Genomic DNA, 27,472 nt, shown 5'->3' with positions numbered 1-27,472 from the left:
TGTGCCTTCTTTAATTAACATGCTGAAAAGATGTTCTGATTGGGATTATTAATGAATGCAGTGAACATTTTCGCTGCTTGTGAGGCTTCTGCCACAGACGGTTTACACCCCCCCCCACCCCGCTTTTTCTTTCTCCACAGATTCCTTGCACGACTTGACAGATGGAGTCTTCATCTTTGAAGCTGTTTCCACAGAAGACAGCAGAAACACGCAGGGCTACGATGCTATTGTAGTCGAACAATGGACGGTTCTGGACGTAAGTGTGGGGTTTGGCCGCGATACTTTTTTGTTTGGACCGTGGTGGTTTTATCCGCTCGCTCCTCTGAGTGAGGCTGCCCCTGAACAGCAGGTGGACCTCTGGACACCCCTAGGACCCCTGTTGTTCTTGGGGACCCTCCTGTGCCCCCCAAGGTGGGAGAGAGACCCCCACTTTTCCCCTTCGGTAGAAAACATCGTGTGTGCCCAACCACTGGGTAGAACAGATTCTTCTTCACTCATCGGAAAGGTCCAAGTGACATAAGTGAGGTAGACGTGTGGTTTGTGGGCCCCGTGATAATGAGAGTGTCATCAGCATTGGAGCACAACCCTCTGGCCCCGATCTGACAGGGGGCCACAGAAATTTATACACCAGAACAAGTGTACATGCGCCTGTGCTTTTAACCTTCACAGTGAGTCTATGGGTGAGTGCTGTGATGGCTTCCACTATACAGATGAGGAAACCGAGGCATCGGGCGGTTAAGTCCCTGGCCCATTAAGTGCTGCAGGATGGCTTTGGCATATTGACCTGAAAGGCCACCAGATCTGGGCTATGGGCAGAGGAATTCCCCAAGCTGTGTTCTGCTGGGATTTGGGAAGAGCTGGTACATTTCTGAGGTTTGCTGGTGTGGATTTGTAAGTTGCGAAACCGTGGACTTTTTAGACCTGTCTCTTGTGCACCCAGCATCTGGGGTGATTGAAGCTAGTGGACTGCTGTCTGCATGCTCTCAAGTCACCTTGGGAGCACAGGGTCAGTGGGCTCGGGAGGGCCCCACCAGACAGGACCGCCTATGCCAGAGTAATATGGACGAGGAAGCGGCTCTCTGTGCAGAGTGAGGGCACGGGGATCTGCCACCCCTGTGCCAGCTGGCGGCCAGCCCCGGGCACCACTGCTCCCAGCCTTGAAGCCTGCGGCCGTTCTGAGCAGAGCTGCTGGGGGCAGCCTGCCTCTGAGCCAGGATGGGCAGTAACTGCTTACAGGCGTGGCAGAACAGAGTTCACGGAAAAGCTGTGATGATCAGAAACAGGAATTCCAGCATTGCAGCAACCAGGCCAGTCAGGTTGGGGACCAAGAGTCCCGTGGACGTAGGTAGAGAGGGAGGTGAGGAGGTGGGTGGTGACCTGGTCTGCCGCCCAGCTCCACCAGGGACCCCACCTGACCTGGGTCCCCGTGGGCCTCCATGCGCCTGACTGCAAACAGGGTGCCAAGGAAGTGAGACTCTTGAGGCTGCAGAGTCCAGTGTGGGCAGTTCATGTCCCCCCACCCCTCTGTGGGGACCCTAGACTTCCTCAGCTGTGAGACGGCAGTCCATTCACCCAGTCCGCCTCCGGGGGTGGGTGCAGGCTGTGGGACGGAGCGGGACCACCCAGACGGCCCGAGCTGGCCACCCACCCCCACGGGCTACAGCAATGGGACACGGGGGCTGTGTCAGCGAGTGAGGCGTGGCTACCCCAGAAACACGGGCGTGATTTTGCACATGCGTGATTGTCGGTAGGGTCGTGGGGACCCGCGTCAAATCCCTTGTTCTCCGCACATTCAAGTGGCTATTAAAGGCGGACTTTGCGGTTTCCTCAGGAAAGATGGCTAGATGGCAGTGATCCAGAACTGTCTACGAAAGTGGTTCTCAGAGTGTGGTCCTGGGGTCAGCAGCGGCAGCAACCCTTGACGAGGTGCTAGAAATGCAGATGCTCGGGCCCCACCCTGGACCCAGCGAATCTGAAGCCCTGGGGGTGGGCCCAATTGTGTTTTGTTGTTGGTGGGTTGTTTTTTTATTTTTTTGCAGAGGGTGGGGTGGGGTTCCCTGGTAGCTCAGCAGGTAAAGAATCCGCCTGCAATGCAGGAGACTCTGGTTCGATTCCTGAGTCGGGAAAATCCGCTGGAGAAGGGATAGGCTACCAGTACTCTTGGGCTTCCCTGGTGGCTCAGATGGTAAAGAATCTGCCCGCAATGTGGGAGACCTGAGTTCAAGGTCTGGGAAGATCCCGTGGAGGAGAGCGTGGCAAGCCACTCCAGTCTTCTTGCCTGGAGAAAGCCATGGACAGAGGAGCCTGGCGGGCTACAGTCCATGGGGTCGCACAGAGTTGGGCACAAGTGAAGTGACTTAGCATGCATGCAGACCAGGTCTTAGCTGTGGGATGTAGGATCTAGTTCCCTGACCAGGGATTGAATGCAGTCCCCTGCTTTGGGAGCATGGAGTCTTAGCTACTGGACCATCAGGGACGTCCCGCCATTAGAGTTTTAATAAGCCATCAAAGTGATTCTGAAGATCACTCAGTTCTAAAGAATCAATGTCTGAAAGAATGGTACAGACGCTCCTTTCTCCAGATGTCTGTGGTAATGTGGTATTTGATGCAACGGGTGATCGGAAAAGCACCCCAAGGATTTGTCCTTCTTCAGTGTTTACAGTACTGAAATTTCAAAATGTGACCTTGATGTGTAACTGGAGGGAATGCCTACAGTCTGAAATATCTGCCGGAGGGGGATATGGTTATAAACTCAAGTAAGGACACGGTTGTCTTTTCTTCCCCCTTGTCAATTTTTAAAATTATTACTATTTTTTTTATTGAAGTATAGTTGATTTACAATGTCATGTTAGTTTCAGGTGTATAGCAAAGTGATTCAGTTTTATGTACATATATATTCTGTATACTTTATATATATTTTTCATATTCTTTTCCTTTATAGACATAGAGAATATATGTTCCTCACAGTTGGTCCTTGTTAGTCCCAAACCCCTCATTTATCCCTCTTGTCTCCCCTTTGGTAACCATGTCTGTTTTCTATGTCTGTGGGTCTGTTTTTGTTTTGTATATAAATTTATTCCTAGCTTTTTAAAGGTTCCACATGTAAGTGATACCACATTGTCTTTGGCTTACTTTAGTTAGTACGATGATCTCTACGTCCACCCGCATTGCTGCAAATGGCATTATTTCGTGTTTGTTATGGCTGGGTAATATTCCACTGTATGTACATGCCACATCTTCTTTATCCATTCATCTGTCAGTGGATGTTCACCTTTGTTTTCCAAGGCACCCAGGAGTTGTTTCTTGAATTGCGCCAAAGGGTAGACCAGTGTTTCTCAAAACTGAGCTTGTATCAGAATCCCCTAGAGAGCTTTTTAAGACAGACATCCAGACTCTCGCCCCGAGCTCCCCACTTGCGCCCGCCGTGAGCATCAGCCCCCGCTTGCAGGAGCCACGTGTGTGCAGGTGTTACGGCGCAGCCCAGCAGGGTCCAGTCCGAGTGGACTTGCCTCTGACCCAGAGGTCGGAAGAGCTCCGTCAGACCCTCGCCGCAGCCCCCAGATGGCTCCTGCCCTGCACACATGTGCGGGTACCGTCCAGACCGCGGACCGGATCCTCCAGGCCCAGCCCCTTCCTCTCCTCCCCACCCTTTCGGCCTCTGGGGAGGACCCTTCCATTCAAGCCTGGGCAGGGCCCTCTTGGCTCATGGTTGGCCCTGCTTGTCTGGCAGCCGCTGTCCTGGGGAAGCTCCCAGGGCTCTAACCGCAAAAGACCTCTGAGCAGCTCTTTCTCGTCTCAGAGCTGGGACTGGCTTGTCCTTATCCGGCCCTTTACTCCTGGACACGCTGATTCCTCAAACTCTGGGTGCAGACACGCCTTTCTAATTCTGCCACGTCTTCCTGGCCATCCTGTCTCTCTCCCTCTGCACATACACACACACACACACACACACACATGCACACACACGCATGCACGCACACACACGCATGCACGCACACTTTCATAAGAAAACCTACCTGGCTCTTCACAGCTCTGCAGGCAGTGTGAGTGAGTGAGTGAAGTCGCTCAGTCGTGTCTGACTCTTTGAGACCCCATGGACTGTAGCCCGCCAGGCTCCTCTGTCCATGGGATTTTCCAGGCAAGAATACTGGAGTGGGTTGCCATTTCCTTCTCCAGGAGATCTTCCAGACCCAGGGATTGAACCCAGGTCTCCCACATTGTAGGCAGACGCTTTGCCGACTGAGCCACCAGGGAAACTCACTGTAGTAGGTTGCAAAGAGAATGTGGATTCTAGAATCTCGCCCAGGTAGGCATCCTGCTCTTTTACTTCCCGCCGTCTGAGTGTGAAAAGGAAACCACCCCCTGTCTGCTTTTCCATTTTTCACTTGTGCAAATGAAGACACCAGTAACCACCTCTCGAAGTCGATGAGAATGAAAAGAGATAATGGATTTAAAAGTGGTGAATGTCTGCAGTGAGTAAATAGGGCTTGCTTTCTTCATTCACCTGAGATCATCAGTTAGAAAGATCCTCTGCCTGTTGTGTTAACCTTGTCCTAAAATCCCAGAGGAGGCTGGACTAGGGAACTTGTGGAGTCAAAGGCCAATATAATGATTGCATTTGTCTCCTACAGCCTAAGATTAAAGGCAGTTGTGAATGGGATGAAAGTCCATCCATAGGGCATTTATAATGTGTGTTTTGTTTATGTTCTTTGAGCCTACTTAATTTACAGTCTAGAGTGTGAGCAGAGAGGGTAACTCTTCGAAAGGAAAGGGAGACGGTGCACAGACAAAGAGGTAAGAGGCAGAGACGAGGGTGGTCTTCCCTGTATCCCGTCCCTCAGCCTGCCCGCCCCTCAGAGCCGCGGGACCCGGCGCTCGGGAGCCGTGGCGCCTCCTCCAGGCACGGCCCTCTCTCCCGCAGTGTCTTCGCGCTTCTTGTGAAACTTGCCACCAGAACTAAACATAACACAGTAGGGAGAACACCTAGAGCTGACGCAGTTGCTATGGGAGCTGGGGGGTTAATTGAAAAAATCAATGCAAAGGAGCCAAAGAATATCACATTCAGGGGGAAGGATTGGGAGTTTGGGATTGCAGACGCAAACTAGTATATATAGGATGGATACGCAGCAAGATCCTACGTATAGCACAGGGAATTATATTCAATATCCTGTGATAAACCACAAGGGAAAAGAATATGAAAAAGAATATATATATGTATCACTTTGCCAGACAGCAGAAATTAGCACAACATTGTAAATCAGCTCTACTTTAATGCAATTTTTTAAAAAAATCATATTCACATCTTATACAGTTGAGTATAAAATATGTAAGTACACATCCATGTGCCAGTCTTTTTGAGTTTTGGGTCTGCTGGTTAGAATTCTGCTTCATCCTTGTTTTATAAACCGAAGTGTGCTGTACCCCAGAGCCAGTGACACTGTCTTTAAAGTACAGCAAAGGGCTCTGACTGCAGAATCCTTCTGTTTCCATGATTTTTTCCTGGTCTTTTCCAGCTCCACCCCTGCCTTCCCACCTACCCGCCCCACCCATCCCCCGACAGTGACGACAGCTGTTATTTTTTAAGCAACTGTCCTTTGTCAGATCTCTTCAAAGTGTTCTACCTGGTTTTCCTAGAAACAACTTCCCGTTGCACTTCCTATCTACTCTAAATAATTTAAATTAAGACATGGAGCTGTGGTAACGGATCTGACTGACCTGAACGGGTGTGGGAACACAGAAGACTCACCTGGAAGTGCTCACCTGTGCAGCATCCCGGGATCTGAAGGGCCTCGTGGAGAGCAGCCTGCCTCCTGGGCTTCTCGTGCAGCTGGAGACGGGATGGGCTTCTGGGTCCCCCGTTCGGGTCAGGTCAGTTCAGTTCAGTTCAGTCGCTCAGTCATGTCCGACTCTTTGCAACCCCATGGACTGCAGCACGCCAGGCCTCCCTGTCCATCACCACCTCCCGGAGTTTACTCAGACTTATGTCCATTGAGTTGGTGATGCCATCCAGCCACCTCATCCTCTGTCATCCCCTTCTCCTCCTGCCCCCAATCCCTCCCAGCATCAGAGTCTTTTTCCAGTGAGTCAGCTCTTCGCATCAGGTGGCCAAAGTATTGGAGTTTCAGCTTTAGCATCAGTCCTTCCAATGAACACCCAGGATGGATCTCCTTTAGGATGGACTGGTTGGATCTCCTTGCAGTCCAAGGGACTCTCAAGAGTCTTCTCCAACACCACAGTTCAAAAGCATCAATTCTTTGGTGCTTAGCTTTCTTTATGGTCCAGCTCTCACATCCGTCCGTGACCACTGGAACTCCCCTATTAGAGCCTCTGAACCCCCATAGGTTTCATCCCAGGAGTTGCTGTCGTCAGGGGTCTCTCCCCCCTCTACCTGTACATTCCATTTGCTGTTGAATTGCCTCCACAGCATCTCCTCCCTTTGGTTTCTGCCCTTTTTTCCAGCCTGCTGAGACATTTGTGATCAGGATCGTATCATCCTACATCTGGGGGATCTTCCCAGCTCTGGCTTCTCTGAGCCTTTCTTGTGTCAAGTTGCTCCCCGCTGCCTGGACTCAGGCAGACTGAATGGAGGCCTCAGCCCTTTGGCGTGCTGCGGGAACCTCTTCAGGCCCTCAGGCGACCCCAGCCCCCTCTGCAGAGGTTTAAGACAGCCCTGTCATTCCACCCAGCAGTCCCCATCTTGTCCCTGAAGGACCCAGGAGAGGCTTGATACGAGGCATTTCTATAACTGGAACCACTCTGGGCTACCCTCCACCCCACCCTGTACGTCCCCCTGTTCTTCATGGACTTCTGCGGGCTCCTGGGGGCCCATCTCCTGATTCCATGGGCTCCCAACCATCCCTCTGACTGTCCGCACTGGGATTTGCCAGACAGTAACAGCAATGTCTGCAGTATCTAGAATTCACCACCTTCTGCTTCAACAAAGACGCCAATATTTGTCCTTTTAAAACCATCTGGCTTTTTTTTTTCACTGCCACAGTTTCTCCAAGATAATTATTTTGGTTCTGAGATCATAGCCTTTAGTGCCAACAACAGCAGATCTCGGCCTTGTTTCTGTGATACAGGAGATTTTCCCGTGGACGATGACTGCCGAGGAAGGACCAGGCCTGCCCTCCCAGGCGGCAGTTCCACTGCGTCCCACCCAGGGCAAACCGCAGCTCAGAGGAGTCTGCCGGTGGCTGGGTAAATGAGACGTCTAGCCTCCTGGCTTTCCCTTTGATCAAGTTCCTCACTTCCACCTTTGATAGTGACATGCCAGTGTGCTCAGCACTGTTTCCTTAAAATGGAATTCTTCTTGGCTTGATGAATTGTAAATTCATCATTGAAAAAACTGAGGTTGCTTTGGAAGGCAGGTTGCCAACCTCTATGAAAAGTTTTCAACGCCCACTCCTACCCATGATTTGTGACATCCACACGTCACGTCCATCTCTGCATTTGTTCACCAGAAGGCAGATAGATACCAGGACACAGTTTCAGCATCTTTAGTAGTAATGGGAAAAAGGAAGTAAGGTGCGTGTCCATCAGTAGGGGAATGGTTAAATAGTGGATGGTGCCTCCTTGCTGCGCGTGCGGTCATTCTGTACAGACTGACATGGAAGGAACTCCAGGACATGTTCGCTGGGGAGACAAGTTGCAGGTTAACTGCAATGGTTACTTTTATGTGACACCCTGGTCAGGCTGGGCTACCCAGTGGTTCGGTCAAACACCAGTGCAGATGTTGCAGTGGAGGTGTACGATTATTGTTCGGAGGAGTAGACTCTTAAGTAGGTGATGAACCCTCCATACTGTGAGTAGACCTCATCCAGTCAGTTGAGGACCTCAGGAGCAGGCCTACCCTGCAGAGCTGGACTTGCCAGCCTCCCAGTTGCACAAGCCAATTCCTCTAAATCAATCTATCTCTCTCTGTCTCATCTGTCTGTCTGTCTGTCCTAAAGTCTGTCTGTGTTCTCTACCTGTTCTATTGGTTCTGTCTCTCAGGAGAACCCTGACCAATACAGAGATACCCTCACCAATGTGATACCTTTAACGGGGAAAAAAGCTTCACAAAATAATGTGATGCATATTCTGTGGGAGTATGCAAGTGCAGAGAAAGGCCTGGAAGGACCACCATCAAGCTGGTGAGCGTGGTTACATATGACTTGGAATGGAAGGGCAGAAGGCGGCTTTACCCGTAATGGTTTAATTTTTATGTATAGAATTATTCATTCACTTGAGGAATCAAAAACTTGTTTTTAGAAGATAGCTGGTTCCATATCCCCGTAGCTTTTCTTCTCTGAGACTTTGAGAGAGAGAGTGAAGTCGCTCAGTCGTGTTTGACTCTTTGCAACCCCATGGACTGTAGCCCGCCAGGCTCCTCTGTCCATGGGATTTTCCAGGCAAGAATCCTGGAGTGGGTTGTCATTTCCTTCTCCAGGGGATCTTCCCAACCCAGAGATTGAACTTGGGTCTCCTGCATTGCAGGCAGACTCCTTACCGTCTCAACCACCAGGGAAGTGGCTAAGATGTATTTAGGTGTATTTATTGAACCACTTTATACACCTGAGGCTTTAGGTGTATTTATTTTCTCCTTGTGGAAAAGAAAGTAAAATAGGAATTGAGTAATTACACTTTTCATTGTCTTACATGTATTTTTTCTTATACAGCTTCTTGTTTTGAACAGAATTTTTTTATTCAAGTAGATTTACAGGGTTTCAGATATATAGTAAAGTGGTTCAATTATATATGTTATATTCTTTTTCAGATTCTTTTCCACTGTAAGTCACTACAAGATACTGAATATAGTTCCCTGTGCTATGGAGTAGGACCTTGTTGCTTATCTGTTTTATATACAGTAATGTGCATCTGCTAATTCCAAACTCCTAACTTTTCCCTCTCTCCTTCTTCCGTATGGTAGCCATAAGTTTGTTTTCTATGTCTGTGAATATATTTCTGTTTTGTAAATGGCTTCATTTGTACCATTTTTTAGGTTCCACATATAAGTGATATCATATGATACTTGTCATTGTCTGAGTTCACTTGATATAATAATTTTTATGTCCATTTATGTAACTGCAAACAGCATGATTTCATTCTTCTTTATGGCTGAGTAGTATTCCACTGGGCTTCCGTGATGACTCAGTGGTAAAGAATACACCTGCCCATGCAGGAGATGCAAGTTCAGTCCCTAGGTTGGGAAGATCTCCTGGGGAAGGATGTGCCAACCCACTCCAGTATCCTTCTCTGGGAAATCCCATGGACAGAGGAGCCTGGCGGATACAGTCCATGGGGTTGCAAAAGAGTCTGACACAGTTTAGTGACTAAACAGCGAGTATCCCGTTGTATGTATGTCCCACATTGTCTTTATCCATTCTTCTGTCTATGGACATTTAAGTTGCTTCCATGTCTTGCCCAGTGTAAATTGTGCTGCTATAAACATTGGGGTTGAACATAGTTTTGAAAGGTGTGTGCATGTGTATATATATATTAGCTATGACAAACCTAGATAGCATATTAAAAAGCAGAGACATCGTTTTGCTAACAAAGGTCTGAATAGTCAAAACTGTGGTTTTTCCAGTAGTCATGTAAGAGATGGACCATAAAGAAAGCTGAGCACCAAAGAATTGATGCTTTTGAACTGTGGTGTTGGAGAAGACTCTTTGAGAGTCCTTTGGACAGCAAGGAGATCAAACCAGTCAAACCTAAAGGAAATCAACCCTGAATATCCTGCTATATTCAGGGTATGTGCCTGAATATGATGCTAAAGCTGAAGCTCCGATACTTGGGCCACCTGATGCAAAGAGCTAACTCATTGGAAAAGACCCTGATGCTGGGAAAGATTGATGGCAGGAGGAGAAGGGGACGACAGAGGACGAGATGGTTGGATGGCATCACCAACTCGATGGACATGAATTTGAGCAAACTCCGGGAGAAAGTGAAGGACAGGGAAGCCTGGTGTACTGCGGTCCACGGGGTTGCAAAGAGGCAAACGCGACTTAGCGACTGAACAGTGTGTATATATGTAGGTAATCAAATGTACCCGATCTCATTTAAGACTTGACCTTCTTCCTCCTGTGTTGGCGTTGCCTCACTCTGCCTCTCTGGGGGGCCGGGTACATCCCTTCCACCCTTGTGAATCACATCTCCACAGACTCACCATTTTCTTAGCTGCTTCCAGCTTTTGCTCGGGAGCCACATGTCCACCTGGAGCCAGCCTCCCATGGAGCACTTCTAGCCGTGGGGTCATATTGAACTTCGCCGAACTTTTGAAATCCTTCTTCTTGTCCGTGGAAAGGGCTTACAGTGCTCTTTGGCTGTAAGAGACTTGGTGGAAGACAGCTTAGTCTGAACAGTGTGTGTTCTCTAGGTTAATTGTTCTCTTTCCCAAACGATGGAGATCATATTTTAAAGGCCACTCTTAGGTCATTGAGTCCTGACTTTTTTTTTTTGCCTGCGCCGAGAGGCTTGTGACATCTCACCTTCCCAACCAGGGATCAAACCCAGGCCCTTGGCAATGCAAGCACAGAGTCCTAACTACTGGACCACCAGGCAGGTCCCAAGGTCTGAGTCCTGAGTCCTGCCCTGACTCGGACCCTGTGCTGGGAGAATGGAGCCCAGCATGGCCATGTGATCCTCTTTAATTCTTTTCAGACAGATGTTTTCCTCTGCCTCCTCCTGGTCAGCAGCAACCTGGCTGGGAGGTCATGAGTGTTGTGTGGATTGTAGCAGCGACAACATGCAGAGACGATGGGGGCTTGGATTAATGCCAGCCCTCCAGTTCCCCGAGATGCGGCCGTCCCTCGGTGGAGGATTACGTAGGAGTAAAAATAATTTAGGGTGAAGGGGATTCGTGGGCACAAAACGGAGAGCCCTCAGGGAATCGGGAAGCCCCAGAGGGTCAGAGTGAGTGGCCAGCTGTTTGCTGTCCTGGGACGGGAATGTAGAGGCCCCGGCCTGTGGCGAGCCTCCAGGCAGGACGCAAACTTCCTGCAATACGCAGCAGGGCGTTCCGTGCTGGCGGGTGGCCTGCGGACAAGACGTTCACGGGCAGGGCCGAGACTGACCAAGGCCCCTGGGCCCCGTGGGCTCCGGCGAGGTGGCCATGGTTAGGATGTGGATGAGCCGGGGGCGTTAGGAGGGGCTTCCTGCCGCTGGGACGCGGGGCGGAGCGGAGGAGAGGCACGTCTGCTCGTTCTGGTCACCGTTCGGAGACGCAGCGGACGCTGCCGGCCATCCTCTGGATCCTGTATCGCTTGCTTCTTTCACTTCCTCTGTGTCTTCGCTGCCCCCTGCCACTGGGTACCGAGCCTGGGGCTCGGGCAGGGGGAACTATAAGTGCCTGGAGCTTCAGATGCCCCTGCGGTGGTCCATCCCCAAGGGGGAGGGGTATGAAACCCGGGGTGGTCCATCCCCAAGGGGGAGGAATTAACCTTATTTGGAAATAGGGTCTTTGCCGATGTGATCAAAGTTAAGGATCTTGGGGTGGGTGATGATTCTAGATTATATGCTGTGAGGCGAGCAGAAGTAATACCATGGCAGGCAGCTTAGATTAGGAGTAGGCCTTCCTACTTCTGGGTGGTAAGATTATCAGGCCACTTGGATCAGCTTTCGCTTAACACTGACCGCTGTTTGCCAATTAGGAACGGGGCAGAAACCCCTGGGAAAGTCCCGTGCGCGCGCAAGTTTTGACCAATGAAATTGCTTTGCAATCTGCTTAAACCAACTACCACACCCTATAAATTTGTGTAACAGCTTGGGCTCGGGGCTCTCTGACCCCGCACCACTGCGTTGGATGCGGCAGGAGCCCTGACTCGAGTCAGCAATAAACTTCCCTTTTTGCAAGTTGCATTGTCTTGGAGGCCTTCTCTCTTCCCGCTCGGGGATTCGGACATCGGGCATAACAATGCTGGATTGTAAGAGCAATCTCACGGTTCTTATTGGGAAGGAGGGTCAGGGGATGTGAAGACAGAGCTCAGAGATTTGATATGCTGGCCTTGAAGCTCATAGGGATGCAGCCGCAGGCCCAGGAAGGAGCCGGCCACCGGCAGAGGGGAGAAACAGGAAACGGTTCGCCGGTAGAGCCTCCAGAGGGGGCATTGCCTGGCTGACCCCTTGCTTCGGAGCGCTGATGCTGACCGTGAACGTCTGGCCTCCAAAACTGGGAGACAATCCGTATCTGTTGCTGTAAGCCACCGAGGTTGTGGGCACTTGTTAGCGCAGCCCTGGGAAATGGGTATGGCACCCACAGACATACCTCCAAAGGAGCCCTGGGATGTGTACTTGACGGTGGGTCTGTGTGGGAAGGGAGTCTGCCGGCGGCTCTGTGGTCCAGGCAAGTGCTGGGCTTGTGGGCTGAAAGGGACAAGGAGGGAATCTCTCATCAGAGAGCCCCACATCCAGCCTGTTGGCCTTGAAGTGATGTGTGTTTGGAGAAACGGACTGGAAAGGGGAAGGCAGGCAGGAGCCTGGGGGAGAGGTCCCCAGGTGAGAGAGTAGGGGTATTCTTTGCGAGCATCCCTCAGGATGCTTCCCACGGTCTGTGCCGAATGTCCGCCTGGCCGTGGCCCGGACTGTCGGGGTCTGTCAGCGCGTTTGCCTGGGCAGGAAGTCTGGAGCAAGGCGCTGGCTGCAGAGTCAGCTTTTTCAGCAGCTTGGGGACATCACCAGGGACATGGGTACTGTCACCTCCTGCGTCCTGGTCCTTGACATGTCTGCCAGGTCTCCTCTCACGACCCCGACCCCCAGGCAGCTGCAGCAGATCCCAGCGTCTCATGGGAACATGACGACGAAGGGGAAGAACAGGGCATTTCCTGCCACGCGCCCTTTTTTATTAGCAAGCAAGACCTTTCCCAGGAACTCCCAAGCAGAGTTTCCCTTGGGTCCTGTTGGCCAGGGTTGGGTCCCAGATGCATGTCGCTCTCAAGACCGTGATAAGCTGGGGCTGGGGAGGGGCTGGGGACCTGGGCTATTGGGTTTGGAAGCCAATAGTTTGCCGCTGAGTGGGAGCAGAAGGCAGGGATGCCCCAGGAGTATTTTAAAGAAGACAGTTAATCTTGGACTTGGTGACGGCTCGCAGACCGGGGAGATGAAAGGAAGAATTTGATTTTTACTCTCTGTCTGCACTTTTTTCTTCCATAAACTAGATGGCCCTGTCTCTCTGATTCCCATACTTCACTTCCTGCTCAAATTTTAGTTATACACTCAGTTAGAGTTTTTAAAAATGTATTCAACAAATAAATATTGAGTTCCTACTGTGTGTCAGCCACTGTGAAACGTGATGAATGGAGGAAATCCAGGCAGAAGGATTGATTTCTTTAACCGAGGGGAAGAAGTGCAGTCATTAAAAATGAATGCTACCCCCTTTCCATGCCCGTAAATAACTTCTCTTCCTTGTCAAGCTTCCTGAGGGGTGGTGAGAGGCCCTAAGTCACCAGGAACCTTTGAAGGCTGATGAGAGCGGAGGGGCAAGTGTGTGGTCTGGTGAAGATCCCAGGACACAGCAAATTTAGAGTCTGGGTGCAGTGGAAAGGAGAGGGAAAGAAATCACCCCATTTTCAGAATCACGGGACAAGCGCATTGTTTGAAAGTGGTATGCTTTAAACCATCCATGCGTTCCACAGAATGACAAAAAGGAGGCAACCCTCAATGTGAAAATAAAGAAAGGCTTTATCTTTAGGCTTTCTTGATGTGTTTGGAATTAGAAGGGTGGGAGATGATTCTAGAAGATCTTTAAACACACACACACACACACACACGCACACGCACTTTATTGTCGTATAGTTTCTGGAGGTCAGAAGTCCAGGTGAACTCAACTGGGTCTGCTCCTTCGGGTCTCATAAGTTTGAAATCAGGGGGTGGCAGGGCTGTGACCCTTGCTGTGGTTCTTACCGGAGGCTCTGGTGGAAGGATCTGCTCCCAGGCTCATCCAGGTTGTTGGCCAAATCCAGCTCCTGGTGGTTATCGGACTGGGGGCCTTGCTCCCTTGCCGGCTGCCAGCCGAGGGTTGGTCTTTGCTCTGAGGACTGCCTGCACTCTTTCTCACACACTCCACGTGGCCCCTCTGAGAACGTTTTAAATGCACAGACAGCCTGGGAGCCACAGATGAGGACAGGACAAATGCTTCTCTAAGAATTTAGTACATGAAGTTGATGAGAATAGAAGGTAGGCAAGTATTCTTCTAAGTGACCATTAATCACTGCTCCTTGGAATTTGTTCTTTTTAAGTCCAGTTGGCCGAGAATTTTAGGAAAACCAAATAAAAAGGAAGGGTCTATGAGGGGAGTGAATGGGGTGAGGGGCTGCCCTCTGTAAGAACACCTGTAACTGGGTGGAGGGCTTCCTTCCTGGGCCCTGTGTTGCCCTTCTGTGCTTCCTGCCCTTTTCCACATCTTGGTCCGTCTCTTGTGTAGAAGATGGGGACCTCTGGGAGGCCGTGGAGCATACAGGGTGGCCGTCAGCATCCAAAGAACTGAGGTGTTCTTCACTTCAGTTCAGTTCAGTTGCTCAGTCGTGTCAGACTCTTTGTGACCCCATGAACCGAAGCACGCCAGGCCTCCCTGTCCATCACCAACTCCTGGAGTTTACTCAAACTCACGTCCATTGAGTCGGTGATGCCATCCAACCATCTCATCCTCTGTCGTCCCCTTCTCCTCCTGCCCTCAATCTTTCCCAGCATCAGGATCTTTTCAAATGAGATGCTCTTGGACTCCACAAAAAAAAATTTAAGTTGTGTATGGAGTTGGGGGGAAGAATTGAGGGAATCCTTGAGAGTGAGGGGTGGGCATGATTCTGGATAACCTACCCATAGCAGTGGGACCCAGAGCTGCTTTTTCTGCATCTATCTGCTTCTCCATATTGGGCTTCCAGATTAGATTTCATTGGTCTTTGTGGAAACTCTTTCACTACTTCTTAAAAAAAAAAAAGAAACAAACAAAAGCAAAAACCTTGAGAACTACTTCTCTAGTCCAGCTTCTTTTTTGAGTAGGGTTTCCTGACTTCTTAAACTCCTTCCAGTCTCATCATCTACTAGTTTATCAATGTTAGGTCAAAACCAGTTCAATAAAACGCAATAGGATACATTTAAGTATGAAAAAAATCAATTGTATTTAAGTGCAAAAAAAAATCAATAATACAGAATGGAGAATACCTGATTTGAAAGCAGTCCTAGTGACTAGGTTTTATGCAGGTGAAGAGTCTGCCTGCCACTCCCCGCCAGTACTCCAGGGCTCTGAACTGGGACCCAGCGGGGTTCTCCAGATCACACCTGCTTACTTGTCCCTCCATCTGTATCCTCTCCTGCCTTCTGCCGAGTCCCATCTGCACCCCAGTCTCCACCTCTGTGATCTTCGCCCTTCCAGCTGCTCCTCTTTGGGACGTCACCTGTGATGTCCTGGGCTGGATTTGCATTCCCTTCCTTTTGGCACTTACCGTGTTCCACCTTCCTTTAGAGTTACGTAATTTTTTAAAAATATGTGTTTCTTTGAAGTGTAGCTGATTTATTATATTGCATTGGTTTCACATGTACAGCAAAGCGATTCAATTACGTGTATATATGCATTCGTTTCAAATACTCTCTTCCATTATGTTTTGTGCGGTAGTAATTTATTTATTTATTTATTTATTTTTTATTAGTTGGAGGCTAATTACTTCACAACATTTCAGTGGGTTTTGTCATACATTGATATGAATCAGCCATAGAGTTACACGTATTCCCCATCCCGATCCCCCCTCCCACCTCCCTCTCCACCCGATTCCTCTGGGTCTTCCCAGTGCACCAGGCCCAAGCACTTGTCTCATGCATCCCACCTGGGCTGGTGATCTGTTTCACCATAGATAATATACATGCTGTTCTTTCGAAACATCCCACCCTCACCTTCTCCCACAGAGTTCAGAAGTCTGTTCTGTACTTCTGTTTTGCATATAGGGTTATCGTTACCATCTTTCTAAATTCCATATATATGTGTTAGTATGCTGTAATGTTCTTTATCTTTCTGGCTTACTTCACTCTGTATAATGGGCTCCAGTTTCATCCATCTCATTAGAACTGATCACAGGATGTTTATCATAGTTCTCTGTGGTACACAGTAGGACCTTGTTGTGTACCTATTCTCTTTATGTAATAGTTTGCATCTGCTAATTCCAGCTCCTAATCCATTCCGCCCCTGATCCTACCTCCACTTTGCCCCGGATTGGAAGCACAAATCTGGTCTCTGTGTCTGTGAGTCTGTTTCTGCTTCATAGATAAGTTCATTTCTGTCATATCTTAGATTCCACATATAAGTGATATCATACACATTTCTTTCTCAGAAGCCTTACTTCCCTTAGTATGGTAATTTCTAGATCCATCCATTTTCTAATTTTTCATTTGCTTTTCCTAAGTTTCTCAGATAAATTGTGAGCTGAAAATGGCATTATTTCATTATTTTTTTATGGCTGAGCAGTATTCGACTATATCTATCTATCTATATACCTATATATATGAAGATGTGGCATATATGTATATGCATATATGCCATATCTTCCTTATCCATTCATCTGTGGGTGGACATTTAAGTTGCTTCCATGTCTTGGTTATTGTAAATAGTTCCGTTGTGAACATTGGGATGCACGTATCTTTTCAAATTATAGTTTTGTCCGGATGTATGCCCAGGAGTGGGATTGATGGATCGTACGGCATAGAGTTATTTTTTAATTGCTCTGCAAACTCCTCGAGTCAGGAACTAGCTATTTCGAATGTTCATGTTCCCTGGATCCAAATTAATTCCTTTTGTGTTACAGCTTCTCATCCAACACTGGTTGGATGGATACAGAACAACCTGAGGTTACTGCTGTGTTTAAAAGATAACTGACCATGTTGTGAAATGCACACGGGAGGTTCTTATCCTCTGGTCTGCATTGTGATCTTGGCTGACTGGGAGGGTTATGCCCACCACACTGCTGTGTTTGACAAGAACCACAGACAGACTGGGGGAGGGGGGGTGGTATGGGTAGAGATGGGGGACATGCCTGGAAATGGTTGAAAACATGTGGGCGTGTTTATGTTGGAGGAGGAAGAAACACGGGGAGTCAGGAAGCTGATTCCGCGTCTTTGAAGGGCAAACCTCTGATAAGGGGTCAGGCTCTGTTTTCCTTGCCTGCAAGGGGAAAGCTGGGTCCTCTTGGGGAACTCTGGTGGAGTCACCTGCCAGAGAAGGTGGCTGCGGCATGCCGCTGCCGACCCAGGTACCAACTCTCAGGGGTGATGGAGGTGGCCTTCCTGAATCACCTGGGGACTTGATACAAATGCACATTCCCAGGCGCCAGCCCTGGCAGCTCAGACTCGGGAGGTCTGGAGGTGGAGATTAGGGGTCTGCATGTTAAAAATCCAACCAGGAACCACTGGACAGAGAACCACCCTGGTCCCTTCCAGCTTTAATAACCTAGGATGCATGGGTCAACTACTGCTTTTAAGTCAGTGGCCTCTTTGAGGAAAAATTCTTAAACATCCTCTTCAACTCAGTGGAAAGGGGGATCATTTGGCAAATTAGACAAGAAGGCTCAGAAGCTAGTCTAATGAGGCCACGTTTTATACCTTTTTTCTTATTGCAAAAGTGATGCGTGGAGAGTTCCTTAAAATGTTCAGCATCGTTACCATATGACCGACCTGCTATTCTACTCCAAGACATATATTCAAGAGAAATTGAAAATGTAGGTCTGCATAAAACCCTATACATGAATCTTCATGGCAGCATTATTCACAATATCCAAAAAGTAGAGACACTCCAAATGCCCATCAATTAACAAATGAGTAAAATGTGTGCCATAGAGTATTCTTCAGATAACCTTTTATTCAACTCATGACTCTTTGCGTCCTCTGAGCAGTTCCTCTGCTTTGGAGCAGCTTAGCGGACCTGTCCTGGGCTCTGAATCAGGTGATGGGAGGATCCAGGTGGCCTCACTCGTGTGTCAGACAGTTGGCTGGCTGTTGGCTGGGCCCGCGGGGCCCTGTGGGTCTTAACGTCTAGTAGGCTAGCCTGGGCTTCTTCCCAGGAGGGCAGTCACAGGGTCCCCCAAGAGCCCCAGGGTGCTAGCTTACTTCTTTCATTTGTTAATATCCTATTCATTTCCAAAGAAAGTCTCAAAACTAAGCTAAGATTCAAGAGACAGAGTCATAGACCCTTAGACTCTTATCTCCTGGTAGGACCATCTGCAACAGTGCAGTGAGTGGCACAGAGGCTGGGCAGGGTGGATCTGTGTGTGGTCAGTTTAATAATTTACCAGTCTTTGCTAAAGCATCCAGTGGCCTTAGTGGTTGATGACCAACGTGATTTTGCATTTAATTTTCATGCATGAATACACTTCCAGCTTCTGTTCACGAAAAGGTCAGAAGGTTGGTATCACAACACCCTGGCAGATTAACTCCCATTTTTAAAGGCAAATTCCTGTCTCGTTAGTGTTGGATGTGATTTACAGCAATTTTGACAAGATTTTGAGCATATAGGACAGTGGTGGCAGAATCTACCCCAGAAATGCTAGGAAAGGTGCATTCGTTCATTCACTCACCCATTCTGTGACAGACAATTCCCTAGTTGCCTGGGATCCATCAGGAATAAGATAAACCCCTTGCCTTTGTAGAGAATGCGTTCCAGGAAAGGAGATAGTGATATGTCGATAAACTCATTGGTGTTAAGTACTGATCAACATGATGAAGTGTTAGGAGACAGAGGATAGTGGGGGATTTCCTCCAGGACCCCAGGCAAAGTTGGCCAGTCTCTCTGACACCATGTTTATTTTCTTGACCTTGGTTCTCTTAGTCAGCTCCTCCCCTGATGGGTCACAACCCAGATGCTGGTGGAAACCCAGCGGGGCACCTGTGACAGCCTCTGCTGCATGTGTCTCCAGGCCGCAGTGGATCAGGAAACCAGAGGGAACTGAAGGACTCCGGAGACCGGGGAGCTGACAGTCAGGGCTCTGACATGTCCTGAAGGCTGGATATTCCCGCCAGCATCTCCCAGCCCCTTGGAAGCCCTAGAAGATGCCCCCCTAGCAGGAGCAGGGTCCTCAGAGGACACGCTGAGGATCTGTGCAACACAATTAGGCTTAAGGGAGAGGGGACTATAAGAAGACGGGGTCCAGTTAGCATCCTGGTAACCATGACAACAAGAGACTGACAGTTGGGTCACCACCGAGAAACTATTGACCAGCGAGGACATTGACTGAATGCCGAAGTGGGCCCTTGAATTTCCCAGATGGAGAAAGTCAGGGAGAGAAATGCATTGTGTTGAATGTTGCACGGTGAAACTTCTTTTCGGAGTGACTGTGCTTTTCAGCTCTGATGCTGCTGGCCGCCCGGCGACAGTTGCGTAGCCCTTAACTTCCATCTCCTCCTCTGCTCAGGTTTTGAACCAACCTTTGCTCAGGGACATCCTCTGGGCCGGCGTTTGTGATTATTGGGAAGCAGTCAGGAATGAGAACTGGTGATAACTTGGATGTAGTTTTCGAGCGTTTTAGCTGACACACTTCCCTCCCCCCCCAACCCCCGCCAACTCCAAAATAAATCCCTTTTCATTGTATACTTTGGGAAAGCTGTTTTTAAATCCTCTCTTTTCTGGGTTGTAGATACGGTGGAAAAATAAGCAGGATTTAAAAGCGATCCCTCGTTCACCTCATGTCTAAAGACACAGTGACAAATCCCAGTTACTCCCAGAAAGCCCAGTTTCCTCTCACTCCTCCCAGCAAGTGGAAGGGACTTGGCGAGTCCCGAATGGAGAAAACGTTTCTTGTCTAATTGTTATCAAACAAAGCTGTTTCCAAGTCTGCCTGCCGGAGAGGATGCGCTCACCCTTGACATGGTCTCTGTGTGTGTGTGTGTGTGTGTGTGTGTGAAATGTCCGCTCCTGGAGGACGCAGGCCCTGCGGAGCTGCTCGCGGGGTGTGACGGCTTTGAGCTGCGTGTTTGCCCTCGGAGAGCCAGGAGCACCTGCCCACTGACGGTCAGGGTCTGCCCTGGCCCTGCCCCCTCAGCCTTGACCCGTCCAGCCTCATTCATTTCAGTTCAGTCGCTCAGTCGTGTCCGACTCTTTGCGACCCCACAGACCGCAGCACGCCAGGCCTCCCTGTCCATCACCAACTCCCGGAGTTTACCCAAACACATGTCCATTGAGTCAGTGATGCCATCCAACCATCTCATCCTCTGTCGTCCCCTTCTCCTCCTGCCTTCAATCTTTCCCAGCATCACGGTCTTTTCCAATGAGTTAGCCCTTTGCATCAGGTGGCCAAAGTATTGGAACTTCAGCATCAGTCCTTGCAATGGATATTCAGGACTGATTCCCTTTAGGAGGCACTGGGTGGATCTCCAGTGTAATCGGGGAGCCCTGGTCGTCACGCACCTGACCTGGTTCTCACTCTGCCCGGCAGGCAGCTCTGGTGGGCGTGTGCAGCCCCTAGCCCCTCGCCCCACGCCGCCCGCCCCAGGACCGCATCGCCTGCCCGGCCTGGAATCCAGGAGAGGGCTATCTTGCCGGGCAGGTTCAGGCTGCCTGCCAGCCTGGCGCACGTGGTGCTTTGGGAGGCGGCCGACAGCATCTTGAGCGGGCGCGCCTGCCTGCGTGCGTGTTTATCTCTCCCTCCCAGAGCTTGCTGGCGGCGGTGCCCAGCCTCACGGTCGCTTGTCACCAGTGAGACTGGGGGGCCGCCGTGCCAGGCTGGGTCCCCGTGCGTCTGCCACGGAGGAGATGAGGGCGAGGTGCTGCCGGCTCTGAGGGAGGTGAGATGTTAGCCAGCCCGGCTCCACTCAGCGGTAGCAGTCACCGTCTCTCCTCTCGTGCACATTGTCCGATGAGGTGACTTTCCCTCTGATGTTCCTCCCAGAGGTCTGCCCCGGGGAATTGGCTCTTTCTCAAATGATCGTGATCTGTGTTCGCTCCTGCTGTGGGATGAGGCGTCCCAAAGCTTGGCGAGTTGAGATGAGCAGCGTTTACTGTTGCCATGAGCGCGCAGGTCCGCTGGGGGTTCCTGCTCACCTGCCCTGAGCTTCTCTAACCTCACTCTGCTTCTGCATCGCTGGAGGGTCCTCCGCCCACTCCGCTGGCTCAGGATGGCATCTCTCCCGTCTGCCGGTTGCCTGGGTCGCGGGGCTCCTGTCCTCCCGCAGGCCAGCCTGGGCTTGTCCCCAGTCCCCTGAGAGCAGGTAGGAGCAGCAAGCTCCCTCGTGGCCCAGGCTGAGAGCAGCGTGAGGTCACGCCTACCATCTGCTGTTGGTCAGAGCACGTCCCAAGCCCGGCCTGGATTCAAGGGGTGGAGAAGTGGACTCTATGGGAGTTGCTGCTCATTTACCTTGTCAAGAGGCCTCGAGGCAGGCAAGTAATCATTGAGGCCATTCTTTGCAAACAATGTGTCTCAAATAATAATGACAGTCATTATTGCTATTCTGTTGGGCTCTCAAAGGGCTACCGAGTTTACTGTTTTTCTTGCATGGTAGAGAAAATCAGGGTAAGATGTGAGCGAACCGGCAGGGGTGGGTAGGGAGTCCCAGGAAGGAAGCCTTCTGCACATCGCATGCATTTATTTCATCTGCCCCCTTTTCCGCATCTGAGAACTAGGCTTTCTTTCTTTTTTTTTTTTAACGTATTCTCTTTGAACGTTATGAAAGCCAAAGTTGTCGAAAATGAGACCGACGGCTTTCTTAGACTCTATTATGTTGGCCTAATTACATATCAGCAAAATGTTGTTTCTGGGGCATTGTGTGTAAAACAAAGAGGGAAACAGCATCTCCAGCCAGCCCCAGCATCGGCTGGCAGAAGAGGTGGTCCCTGCCAGCCGTGGTCCCAGGAGAGGCCTCGGGAGGGACGGGGGCCAGGGAGGCAGGCCCGCTGCAGCTGCCGCTGGCTCAGAGGGGTCAGGCCTTCCCCAGAGAGGGGGGCCTTCCGCCCTCCTTCCTCAGCACACCCCGGCGGCTCCCCTCTGGGGAGGGGCCGTGTGTCTGTCCTCCCCACCCCCTGGACCAGGATTGCCTGCAGCAGCGGAAGAGGCTGGTGCAGCTTTGCTTCCCTGATGCCTGGCACAGAGCCAGACGGACTGGATGCAGAGCTTCCTCGGGGAACAGTGGTACCCAGGAGAGCCTTGCCCCTGGGGACGCTGAAGGACGCGGGGAGTTTCCCGCAGGACCGCCCCGAGCTGGTTTTTCAGCCTCCACGGTGCTTCCGTTCTCAAGGCAGTCGAGGCTGGGGATCTCCCTTCCCTTCCTTTGCCTGCGTGGCATGAGATCTTAGTTCCCGACCAGGGGTGAAACCCGTCCCCACTGCAGTGCAAGCGCGGAGTCTTCACCATGCGACTGCCAGAGGAGTTCCTGGATCTTTCTTCTCAAACGCATTTCCCACCCTGGACGGCCGTCTGGCCCGGTTCCTCCCAGTTCAGTGCTTTTTTATCAGCTTCTGCTCCGCCCGCCCCAGGAGACCCAGTCCTCAGTCACCCTCACCCCTCCTGAGTTGCCATCTGCCCGGTGTTGGCCAAAGCCTGCAAGTCTTCATTTTCACCCTGACCTCTCCCTGGCTTTAGACTGTGTTTCGGTGTCGCTATGACAAGTGACTGCAGACTTAAGACAACACAGATTTAGTCTCTCAACAGTTCTGGAGGCCAGAAATCCAAAGCGAGTCTTAAGGGATTATAATCAAGGGGTGGGCAGAGCAGCTTTCTTTCTGGGACCGTCTGTTCCTCGCTTTCAACTTCTAGAGGCCAACTCGCTCGTGGCCAAGCGCTCTGCTCTCTGCCCACCTCTCTTTCCCTGACTCTGACCCGCCTCCCGCCTCCTTTTTTGATTTTTTGGCATCATGTGGGATCTTAGTTCGCCAACCAGGGATTGAACCAGCGACCCCTGAAGTGGAAGTGCAGAGTCTTAACCCCTGGACCACGAGGGAAGTCCCTAAGGCCCCGTTTGATTACACTGAACCCCCCTTGTAAATCTCCCCATCAGGTGATTCATAACTTCATCACTCTGCCAGATCCCTTTGACTGCGCCGTAGAACGTAGCCTCTTCCCAGGCCCCAGGGTTTAGGATGTGGAGATGTGGGGAGGGAGTGTGTGGGTGTTATTCTTTCTGCCACAGGAATCATTCCCTCTCGCTGTGGTCCTTGCATTGGTTCAATACACAAGCAACCATTACCGCACCCCCCAAGCCATCACGTGATACAGTATAATTTATTTAACAAGCCCAACATGCATGGACACAGGTGTCACTCAGGGTTCTGCTGTTGCAAGCAGTTCTCCAGTAAACACCTTTGTCTGTTTGTGATTTTTTATATATAGGATCCATTACCAGAAGTGAGACTGATAGGTCAAAGGGCAGATGTATTTATAATTTAGAGAGACGCCATCAGATTGTTTTCGCTGAGGTTGAATCCGCCCTCCTGCCAGCCTGTGTGAGGATACCCGCCTCCCCCCAGCCTTGCCAGCTAAGTAGTCATTAAACTTTTGGATTTTTCCAATATGAGAGGTGAAACTGTGATATCTCAGGGCAGTTTTGGTTTGGACTTCTCTTACTGTGAATTTGGCATAGTTTCCTTTGCTTCACGACCATTTGAATTTCCTTTTCTCTGGCTCTTTTTGCACCTTCATCCCATCTTAAAATTTGGATTACTGGATTGGATTTTTTTTTCCTCATCAGTTTTTAGGAGCTCTTTTTTGACTGTAATTTGAGCTACAAATCTTTTCCCATCTTGTCATTTGTCTTTTGACTTTGCATAGCTTACCTTTTGTCATGGTGAAGGAGTTTTTATGTCACCAGATTTATTATTTTTACTTTATGGTTTCTGGCTTCTAACCTATTTAGAAATGGCTTGCAGTAGACCTTTAAAATTTTAAACAATAAAATTGTATTGAATGTGGGGGATTGGCCACTGGCATCTATTTCTTCTGAAAAATCCCAGTGAACTGATACTAAGAGAATGTTTGAGAGATAGATGTGTGTAAGAGTCACTCCTGCTTATTCATGGATTCCATTTTTGCAAATCCTGTTTGCTAACACTTATTCGTAACCCCTGAACCAGCACCCTCGGTGCTCCCACAGTCACTTGCAGGTGTACGCTTTGTTGTTGATCAGTCGCTCAGTCGGGTCCGACTCTTTGCGACCCCATGAACCGCAGCACGCCAGGCCTCCCTGTCCTTCACCAAGTTTACCCAAACTCATGTCCATTGAGTCAGTGATGCGATCCAACCCTCTCATCCTCTGTCGTCCCCTTCTCCTCCTGCCTTGAATCCTTCCCAGCATCAGGGTCTTTTTCCAATGAGTCAGTTCTTTGCAGCCGGTAGCAGAGGCGTTGGAGCTTTGGCTTCAGCGTCAGTCCTTCCAGTGAATATTCAGGGTTGACCTCCTTTAGGGTGGCCTGGTTGGATCTCCTTGCAGTCCAAGGGACTCTCACGAGTCTCCTGCAGCACCCCAATCATGTTGCAGACGAGCGTGTTCCCAGCTGAGCAGCTTTCACGCTGCACACTGGTGTCCTGCTCGCAGCTCACTTAGGGCCGCGTCTCTCACAGGCTCCTGCTCTTTGTCGGTGACCTTACCGTGTCGTGCTGCTGCAGGGCCGCCTGCGTTCCCAAGCGCAGGAAAGCTGACGGGGCCCCCACAGAGCACGTGTTAGGAGCTCTGCTCATGAATGAGTTACGGTGCTGCTGGCAGGAGGTTCAGTAGTAACGAATCCACGATATATACTAATCCAAGGTGTCTTTCAACAGAAACTCTCGTTAAACAAAGTTATGTACTGATCAGGTAGAAAAAATCTGACCAAAGGCTCACAGGATGCTAATCCTGTGTTTCCCCAGGTGCACTGGTTCAGTATCTGCTAATTTAGTGTTTGTGATGCCATTGTAGTACATAGTTCCCACAAATAGTGAAAACTGACTGTAGAGGGTAAGTAGCTAGATGGATAGAGACACAGGCAGGTAGGTAGGTGGATGGATGGATAGATAGGTACATACATACATAGAGATGCAGACAGGTGGATGGACAGATACATAGATGGATAAACAGAGACACAGATATGTAGGTAGGTGGGTGGATGGATGGATGGATGCCCATAAGAACAAAAAGACTGAAGAAGAGAAAGAGGAAGCTATGTGATTTGAAAAGATTTTTAGAAGATGGCAGGTGCATGCAGAAAAGCTGACTGGTTCAGCACAGTGGTGGAAGCGGCACCTGGAAGAGGAAGGGGTTGTGAGGAAATCTCTGGCCTTGGAAGCTTAAGTCCCTGCAGCATGGTGGGATGAACTGCAGAGCTGGAGGCAGGCATTGGTGTGAAGTCTGCACACAGTGTGGTGAGATTCCTGGCTCCCACCTCTGCCTCATAGACGCAATCCAAGGGTCGGATGAAACCACTTCAAGAGACAGAGTATGCGTATCCGTGAAAGAAAACCAAGATGCTATAAAAAAAGAAATGATCAAAAGAGAAGAAGGAGCTTCAGGACCTGAAAATAGGACAGCAGAGCACTTTAAAACATAACAAAAGGTCTGGAAAATGAAATAAAGGACATCTTTAAGAAGGTAAAATTAAAAAGAAAGTGAAAGTGAAGTCACTCAGTCGAATCCGACTCTTTGTGACCCCATGGACTGCAGCCCAGCAGGCTCCTCTGTCCATGAAATTATCCAGGCCAGAATACTGGAGTGGGTTGCCATTTCCTTCTCCAGGGGATCTTCCCAACCCAGGGATTGAACCCGGGACTCTCTCATTGCAGGCAGATTCTTTACCATCTGAGCCACCAGGGAAGAGAGTAAGAAAACAGCAGGGGGGAAGGTCATAAAATTACAACATCAGTCCTACATTTTGACTAACAGGAAGTCCAAAAAGAAAAAGACAGAAATGGAGGAGAGCAAAATTATCAAAGAGAAGAAAAAAAGAATACTTTTCAGAGCTGAAGGGCAGTAATCGTTTGAGGGCAAAGCTATTGAGTGTACAGCCCTTTGAGTAAAAAAAAAAAGAAAAACACCCACATGAAGGCATATTGTGAATTCCGGAACTTCATGGGGAAAAACATCCTAAGATCTTACAACGCAGCACCGCAGGGTACACTCAAAGCCTGAGTAATCACATGGGTATCACAATAGCAGTGCCGACATAGAGAAGCTAGTGGAGCGATGTTTGGAAAGTTATTGATGGAAGGTTATTGATAGAAAGTGATCACAGCCTCGACTTCTGGACCTAAACGGTTAGTTAAAGGTGAAGAGAAGGACACTTGCAGGAATGCAGGGGTGCAAATAACTTCCAGGTCACTGTTTCCTAGGGAGCCACCAGAGGGCGTGCTCCAGCAGAACGAGGGGGAAACCCAGGAGAAGACATCCGCCCTAGACAGAGCAGAGGGAGAACCCGGGCCAGAGAAGCATCCACGCCAGTTGGAGCAAGGGCACAAAACATTCTAGAAATGAGGCCTCCAAATGGGAAAAAACAGAACTGATAGCTTATGGTGAGCGATGTCGGATTCGTGACTTCCAAAGAAGATTTAGCTTCGGGACCAGGGACCAGGCGTGATCACTCAAGAGCTTTTGTGTAGCAGAGTTTTATGAAAGTAAGAAAGGGACAGAGGAAGCTGTCACACAGACATCAGAAGGGGGGCGGAGAGTGCCCCCTCGCTAGTGTTAGCAAGGGAGCTATACACTTTTTAAATTAGTTATTACAGTAAATCAAAAGAATGTCTCAAGTTTGTGACAATTTTACCAGACCCACTCCTACAATTTACATTTTAGGATAACAGGATTAGAACTCAACAATAGAAAGATCCTACCAGACCCACTCCCATAATACACATTTTAAGATACCAGGATTAGTCAGAAGGGTTCAGGAAGGAGAAACTGCCCTCAAGCAGGATACATTGTTGTTATATAATCCTTGGTACAGAGTTTAAACTGAGTTGTTTGTTGTGTAATGATCAGTTCCAGGCTTAAAGAAAAAGCTTTTTATGTGACTAAGGAATGTAGAGAAAAAAAAAAAAAAAAAACCTATGTTTGTCTTTTCCTCCTCCTTGAGAATTCCAGACCCCTTTCTCCTCCTCAGAAGCCCCAGCCTCTCCTTCCTGGGGACCCCGGACTTCTTATCAACCTACCTAGGAATTGATTCTCTCAGTTCAGTTCAGTTCAGTCGCTCAGTAGTGTTCGACTCTTTGCAACCCCATGGACTGCAGCACGCCAGGCCTCCCTGAACTAATATATTAATATTTAGGCACATGGGATATTTATTGGTGGGTACGAAGAAGAGGTGTTGGAACATGTGGAGTGAATTTTAGCGATGAGTTCCTATATGACCAGACAGGTGAAAAGAATTGAGGCCGCAGGAAAAATAAAGGACTATATTTTTTTAAAAAGGTGTCACACTTCATTACTTGACCGAGCAATATTTGCAATGCTGTAGTGACATAGACTTTTGATTTAATTACATTAAAACCACTGGGGGCACCAAGAAAGAGAAAGTAAGAAATGTGAACGGGAACGCTAAGCCTTCATGTCCCATGGTAGGAAATCA

General features: G+C 49.5%; 1 protein-coding gene across 2 annotated transcripts in view; it reads left to right on the top strand.

Moving 5' to 3' along the window:
* The window catches only part of RFTN1 (raftlin, lipid raft linker 1), a 212,104-nt gene that overhangs the window by 168,486 nt on the left and 16,146 nt on the right, over window positions 1-27,472 (top strand). For both annotated transcript variants that reach the window (XM_043474803.1, XM_043474802.1), the window contains exon 7: window positions 141-256. In XM_043474803.1, coding sequence (XP_043330738.1) covers window positions 141-256 — 116 coding nt within the window. The remainder of the gene's footprint in view (window positions 1-140; window positions 257-27,472) is intronic.

This window comes from Cervus canadensis, chromosome 7 (genome assembly GCF_019320065.1).
Source record: "Cervus canadensis isolate Bull #8, Minnesota chromosome 7, ASM1932006v1, whole genome shotgun sequence".
NCBI lineage: Eukaryota > Metazoa > Chordata > Mammalia > Artiodactyla > Cervidae > Cervus > Cervus canadensis.
Note: the sequence above shows the minus strand (reverse complement) of the source record. Positions and strands in the feature narration are given on the sequence as shown.